The sequence below is a fragment of the Hyposmocoma kahamanoa genome, unplaced genomic scaffold (assembly GCF_003589595.1).
Source record: "Hyposmocoma kahamanoa isolate Upper Pololo Valley unplaced genomic scaffold, ASM358959v1 95317, whole genome shotgun sequence".
Taxonomy (NCBI): Eukaryota; Metazoa; Arthropoda; class Insecta; order Lepidoptera; family Cosmopterigidae; genus Hyposmocoma; species Hyposmocoma kahamanoa.
Genome location: NW_020655002.1, coordinates 2,185 through 10,000, shown reverse-complemented (window position 1 = coordinate 10,000; position 7,816 = coordinate 2,185). Strand labels below are relative to the sequence as shown.

Sequence of the window (7,816 nt, the reverse complement as noted above, 5' to 3'; positions counted from 1 at the left end):
CTCAAGTCCTTGCCATTAGGGTCGTATTACCAGTGCTTGAAATCATACTCAAGTCTACTCAAATCCTGACTTGAGCATTGAGTAGAGTTCTAGAATACGACCCTGAGATGCCTATGACTGACGATGTCTATGATTAAAAACGTATATTAGCTTACGTATTCTGCGTGTTAGGTTTTCAATGTGGGGTACAAAATTTAGATGTTCATCTAAAATCACACCCAGGTACCTGACAGTAGTAGCTGTTTCTAATTTAGGACAGTTGCTAGGAAGGTTACTATTTACAGCGTGGTTATGGGCGACTAAACTGACCTGTAATGGTTCTAATGCTTTAGGTTGATTAATACTGAATTTCAAAAACTTCGTTTTAGTAACATTCAGCGACAGTAAATTATCTGTGAGCCAACGGTTATCGAGTTAAAGCCAATTTGTGCAGCTTGAAATTCTTGCTCCCAAGTGTGACCCGTAAAAATGAGAGCCGTGTCATCAGCAAATGCCACCAATCTTCCATTAGTTAAGTTAATGGAATACGTATCATTGATATAGGCTAAAAACAAAGTCGGACCCAAAATGCTACCCCGTGGAACGCCTTGCTCTACAGGAAGCTCTTGACTCAAAAATTCGCCAATTTTGACACATTGAGTACGACTAGAAAGGTAGCTCTGAAATAATTCCAGCGGTTTTCCCCTAATTCCAAGCTTTTCAAGTTTGGAACATAATCGGACTGTGAAAACTGTGTCAAACGCCTAGCTAGATCAATAAATATCGCGACGCATTTTTTCATGATTGTCTAGAGCTTTAACAACATGATTATGAGTAAGATCGTAAACTGCGTCATTGGTAGACCTGACGTTTCGAAAACCGAATTGTCATCAGACAGGAGATTCAAGATAATTTTTAATTGTTTTCTCTAACATTTTAGACAAGGTGGGCAAAATCGATATAGGACGATAATTGTTGATACGGTCTCTTTCCCCGAACTTATGTGTTGGATGGACTACAGCTTTTTTTAAATACATTGGGAAACACACCGGTAACTGCCACGTTATCTATTATTATTTATCAAACAGTAACGTGAGCTTTACTACGTTCCGGTTTTGAAGATTAAAGGTGCTGGTGAAATTACAGACACATGGAGTTTGTTAATTTATTTCTCAGGCTGAAGGACGCGGTGGCAGTGCTCCTCAGGTCTTTGCGATTTAAAGCTCTGAGTGGCACTCCAACTGTTATGGACAGGAGGAGGAAAATTTACCACCAGGCGCACGATTTGTTTGTCCCGTCACTTCGTAACATAAAAAAAGTAGGTACAAGGTAAGAAGCACAAGGGAAAATCGCGGCACCTGCGCTGGCTTGTTACTGAGTTTTCCATTTTCGGTGTATGTTGTTGTTGATAATTCGCTGCTTTTTTGTTTTTTTTGCTACACGTTGTATCACAGGTACAAACAAACCATTTACTTAAAAATATTATCTAGGACAATATAGCTTTTCAACTACACACCAACCAACTCTATCGTTAGAAGAAACCGTCGTGGTTTTGATACCGGTGCCAAGGAAAGTCTATCGAAAATGCAAGAACAAGACCGAGACTGCAAGAAAATGCTAGAACAAGAACAAGACCAAGATTAGACCGATTTTGGGCAACACTAGTCTGGTGTATTTATAGAGATAGGCTTACCGATATATGACGTTTAAATATATGTTAATTCTTTACCAGGTACGTCTTCCAGATGCGATTGCCGTGGATAGCTGAGAAATTGCTGCAAATGAACAATCTTGAAGCTTTTGACGCATGTTTTCTTGTTCGTGGAAAGAACACTATCACTAAGAACGACGTTGAGTGTTACAAGTATTGGTTTGGAAAACAACGTGAGTTAAAAATGTTTTGCTATTTTATTATCTCTTGACGCTGATGTCTACCGGACCGCATTAAAGTATGCCAATTGCAGTAAGGGCTATAAGGGCTCTCCTGGTGGCAAGACGTCCTATATTTTGGGTCTTCCAGCAATCCACAACACAGATACAAAAAATATAATATACAAAATTTGTAGTCATAATAATTAATAAACAAAATAAAAATACAATAAAAAAAACAACACTAAATAAGACAAATCTGACAAAATTTTGTACTGTCATTTGTGCGGTTGTGACGTGCGCAAAAGGACTTCATTCAGCATAAGCCAGTGCCATAATTCAACAAGTCACAAGTCAGCAACATTGCTGTAAAGTTGGGCGTTGCCCTTGACTTTAAGGATGTTGAATATGCGGTACGTGCGGGTCGACGATCGAAGGAAGACAACAACACATCGAGTCGTCCTCGCTCTATCATCGTGCGCTTTACAAGACGTGCGCCGCGAGACGAGATGCTGCGCGCAGCAAGAACCCGTCGGAATCTAACCACTGATCAAATGGACTTACCTGGCACGCCTACTACTATGTATATAAATGAAAACTTAATAAAATATGATCGCCAGCTCTACGGGAAGGCACGGAGCCTGGGTCGTGAGCGTGAATTCAAATACGTGTGGCGTAAGAATGGCCGAATCTTTGTGCGAAAGACTGATGGAGGCACTGCATATCTCATTCAGTCAGAGAATGACTTATTTCGTCTCTGAAATGATCTCAATTTTATTTATTTATTTTGATTTCATTTTAGATAACCTTTTCATAGCTTTTTTATACATTCATATTGTTATTATTTCATTATCAGTTGTGATTTTGGAAAAATTTGAACGGTTAGTTGATGTCTTTGTTGAGTATATCATACGAGATGCAACTGTAAAGATATACAACTGTCAAATTCGGCAGGAAGATTCTGCAAGTCTCTGTAATATAATGATTAATCTTTGTTTTCATTATTTGTCATCTTTCGCGTGTATTTTTTATATTTTAGCTTTATTACATAGAACACACCCTTATTTACTGTTTTCATACTTATATATTACTTTACAATCAACATTGAACTCAATTCACTGTTTAATGTTTCCTCTTTATGTTTTGATTTGTCGAAATGGTGTTACATAAAGAAAACTTGTTTACAATTAGCCTGTATAATGCCCAATCACTCAACACATGTGGTGACGATTTTGTATTGGCGGTTGAGGGTCGCAGCCCTGACATTGTGGCCATAAATGAATCGTGGTTACGGGAGGGTTGTGATGCATTAGCTCCTATTATTCCATTATACAAGTTTAAAATGCGTCCACGCCCGTGTGAAGTTAAAAAAGGATGGGGTGGGGGTGTAGCCTTTTATATACACGAAAATGTTAAAGCGACAGTCTTGAAGCATCCCACTTCCTGTGTAGAACAATTTTGGCTCCGTGTAAATGTAAATGGCTTTCGCTTGGCAGTGGGTACAGCATACCGCCCTCAATGGCAGGCTGTTGACTTATTCCTTGATGCTATGGCGGAATCTGTAACTCATTTTACCAATTTCGATAAAATTGTATTGTTAGGGGATTTTAATATTAATCTCTTAGATAGTGGTAGTCTGAGTTATCGTAAATTTCAATCTTTTACTCAAAGTTATGGTTTGTCACAGGTGGTTGATGGACCAACACATTATACTAATACTTCTGGAGCATTGATCGATGTGGTATGCACAGACTGTGTGGTTAGAAAGGTAGATTTGGACAATGTTTCAGGACTCATAGGTCATTGCTTGGTTAATGTTACTCTTAACATAAAGAAAGATAAATTCAAACCAAAATTTGTTACTTATAGGCCTATAAAAGATATTAATATGAATAATTTTAATGCAGATTTAATTAGTTATGGCTTGCTTAATAATAATTCTTTATGTACTGTTGATGATATGGTAGATTCATTTAATAGCAAAATTATACAATTATTCGATTGCCATGCGCCTGAAAAAACAGTCCTTTTTAAACATAAATCACTGCCGTGGGTAACTCCTAATACTAAATTTATTATTGATCTGTGCAATAGAGCTCTCTGCCGATACCGTCGAAGCCGACTCGATACTCATAAAGAATATTACAAGAGCCTAAAAAGACAAATGAATATTGCCATGCTTTCTGAAAAGCGCGCATATTTTAATCAACGCATAAACAGCTGCTGTAATGATTCTAAGAGGCTCTGGAAAAATTTAAAGAATGATGTTCTCCCTTACAATAAACGATCAGATACCCTACCGCTTCACATCTCTAACCCTGAAGAGATAAACAAACATTTTCTGACCCTTCCATGCACAGACACAGTTCCACTTTCTGAATTGGCATTTTTTAATCAAAATAAATATAGTACTAATATTTTTACTTTGCGAACAGTCAGTGAGATGGAGGTGGGTAGAGCCATCCTTTCTATAAAATCGGGAGCGTCAGGGGAAGATAATATAAATTCAGATATGATATTATTAACACTGCCTCAAACTCTACCACTCATAACGAATATTATTAATAAGTCTTTTTCTTCCTCGACATTTCCGCTTTGCTGGAAGACTGCTTTGGTTTCACCAATTCCCAAAGTTTCAAATCCTACCAACTATAAAGACCTTAGACCAATCAGTTTGCTGCCGTATCTGTCGAAGGTGCTAGAAAGGATAGTATTTTGGCAATTAACGAAGTTTCTGGAAATAAATAAGATTCTTCCTGAAGTACAGTCCGGCTTCAGAAAGGGTCTCAGTACTTCGACAGCGCTCTCAGAAGTGGTGGACAATATACTTGATGCTCAGGATAACGGTATGGCCACTATACTTGCTCTACTCGACTTTTCACGAGCGTTTGACTCTATCAGTATCCCGTTACTACTTGCAAAACTTACATATTATGGTTTTGACACAGCCACAGTAAATTGGTTCGCTAGTTATTTGACTGATAGAGCTCAAATTGTCAAAGTTCATGAGTTGAGCGGCCGTATAACTAAATCTTCTGTAAGAGGAGTGCATAGAGGCGTACCACAGGGATCGATATTAGGACCAATCCTATTTGTATTGTACTCTGCGGATATCTTAAAAAATGTAAATTATTGTAGTTGCCATCTTTATGCGGACGATGTCCAAATTTATATTCATACCAGTCCACATGACTTGGAGCTGTCCCTTTCTAGGATCAACACTGATCTTGATAATATTGCCCGATGGTCAAGTCGTAATGCTTTGATTCTGAATCCATCAAAATCTAAGTTTATGGTTCTGGGTTCAAAAAAACAGGTCGTAAACATCCTTTCACAAGCTCCTCGGGTTAGCATTCTTGGAACATCGGTAGAGTTGGTTAACCAGGCCAAAAATTTGGGTGTACCTATGGACAGTGCGTTGCGATTCGTTAGCTATGTAGAGACTACTGCCAGATCATGCCTCTTTCGACTGAAGGTGCTCTATAAGATTCGTCATTTGCTCAGTGAAGACATTAGATTAAAGGTATGTGAATCCCTTGTCTTATCAAAACTAAATTATGCGGATGTTGTATTTGGTCCCTGTCTTCTCTCCACTTCAAAAAAAAACTATACAGCGTGTACAAAACGCCTGCATACGATTTTGTTGTAAAGTACCATTCAGAAGTCACATAACACCTGTGCTAAACCTACGCAATATCTTGAACATGGAATCCAGAAGGACTTTGCACTTTTCTGCACTGATGCACTCCATTGTCCGGTATAAAAGTCCACCATATTTGTATGCCAAATTAAAATGGGCTACTTATGCTTATAATTCACGCAGGGTAGATAGTTTTTTGTTGGTGACACCATTCCACAAGACAAGAGCTTTTGAGGGTAGCTTCCGGTATCAGGCATCTAAATGCTGGAACAATTTGCCTCCTCCACTTAGACAACCAATCTCTAAATCGGCATTCAAAAAACAACTGAAAATTATGTTATTGGAAAAGCAGCGTATGCTCTGATGTCGGAAGTTTCTTAGTCTAGCCAGCTTGTTATATTTATGTGCACTAACATACCAATGTAATGCTTAAAGTTGTATATTTCTATTTACATGATTACGCTGTTGTAGGTCCGTGTTTCTTTAGTAGTAAATACTTATTGACAGATTTAAAATATTAATTGTTATATAATACTTAGGTTTAAGGTTTTCGTATTGAAAATAATTAAGAATATATATGTCACAACAGAGGATACACACAACATAATAATATGTACCGCTCTCTCAACATCCAGTCGATGATGCAACAGGAACGACTGAAAATCAGCGTCTCTCTCGCCAGAGATAGACTTTTTGCTGAGTCGTCTCCTTTTCCTCTTTTGTGTCACTTTGCATTCTTATTTATAGATTATTTAATAAATAGCTATCAATTTAATGTTATGTTTATAATTTAGGGATGTAAAGTGACTTAAATGTGCGAATAAACGTTTTTCTTTCTTTCTTTCTTTCTTTCTTTAATTGACTGCGCTGGTTTTCAATGAGCCCTGAGCCGAGATGAGTGTCATTCACACCTAAACAATTTATTTCAGTAGCCTTGATAGTTTAATGGTTAGACAAGAGCCTAGCTCCTAAATAAGAAGAGAGAGAGAGAGATAGCCTAATGGTTTTACCTACCTATCGCCTCTCCAACAGAGACCGTAGGTTTGAATCCGGGCTCGTGTGCGGGTTTAATTTGAAATTTACCAGGAGCTTTTCGGTGAAGGAATACATTTTCATCACAATGCACCTACACGTCGAAGAAGGTTCACAACCCTCGGAAAACTTGTGAAGTCCCCAACCCGCCGCCGTGGTTGACTAGGGCCTAAACCCTCGTCTGAGAGTAGTGATGAAATTACAGGCACATAGGACTTTTCAACTTATGTCTCAGGTTTTTCTGATCTAAAGCTTTGAATGGCACTGCAACTGTCATGGACAGGGGTGTCGTTTACCATCAAGCGTACGACTTGTTCGTCTCATCACTTATTATCATAAAAAGGGACTTGTGCACAGCAGTGAAACGTATATATGAGTTAACGATGATGATGAAATTATATTTTACAGATACCCTCACGCCCCCTGTTAACTACTACCGAGCGAATTTCGAATACGTTATACCAGAGAAGAAATTCTGTGAATTGAATATTCCTTTCCTCGCCGCAATCCCTGACAAAGATCCGTATTTGAACACGTCTCTGCTTGATGGAATGAAGAAGGAATACAAGTATATAGAAACAACTGTTATTAAGGAATGTGGTCATTGTGCACAGCAGGAAGAGCCCGAAATGATTAATAAGCTCATTAGAGATTTTCTTACTAAACACAATCTTTGAAACATTCAATATTAAGGTAAAAAGTTGCAAACTACTTTTGGATTCTGAAATTATGACGCTAAAACTGACATGTACGTGAGTTACATATTCGTGTCCGTGTTGTTAGTGAATTAGATCTCTATAATAATCAATCTCTGTAACAAAGATTGAACACTAAGAAAAATTGCTTTCGATCCACCTAGATTCGAAGCAGCGCCTTCAGCACACTGTGCCTGACGCTCACACAACTGAGTTATGGAACGAACCAGCATGCCTGACGGATTTTTTATGTTCTTGTTGCAGATCTTTGTTTTTTTTTATTTTTAATGACATCTGACAATCTGTGAGAAATCTATGAAAGTTTTTCAGTACTATAATAGTAGAGTAGAGTAATTTCACAAAAGATAATTGAATATCATGGTTTCTTTCTTGGTCTCCAAATGACGGGACGAACAAGTCCCACCTGGTGGCAAGTGACATGTCTGTCGATAACAGTTGCAGTAACACTCAGTGCTTTAAATAGCAACGATCTGAGGGGCATTGCCACTGCGCCCGTCACCCTGAGACATAAGTTGATAAGTCCCATGTGCCTATAATTTCACCAAAATGTAAAGACACCGTGATATTCAATATAGTTCCC

The 7,816-nt window shown here is 38.2% G+C and overlaps 1 protein-coding gene across 1 annotated transcript; it reads left to right on the top strand.

Annotated features, from left to right (window-relative positions):
- Positions 1 to 1,278: 1,278 nt before the first annotated feature.
- LOC113238402 (epoxide hydrolase 3-like) lies at positions 1,279 to 7,592 on the top strand. The gene is made up of 3 exons (XM_026475232.1): positions 1,279 to 1,308; positions 1,712 to 1,863; positions 6,929 to 7,592. The coding sequence occupies exons 2-3, from the start codon at positions 1,725 to 1,727 to the stop codon at positions 7,195 to 7,197; spliced, it is 408 nt and encodes a 135-aa protein (XP_026331017.1). The 5' UTR covers positions 1,279 to 1,308; positions 1,712 to 1,724; the 3' UTR covers positions 7,198 to 7,592.
- The last annotated feature ends 224 nt before the right edge of the window (positions 7,593 to 7,816 follow it).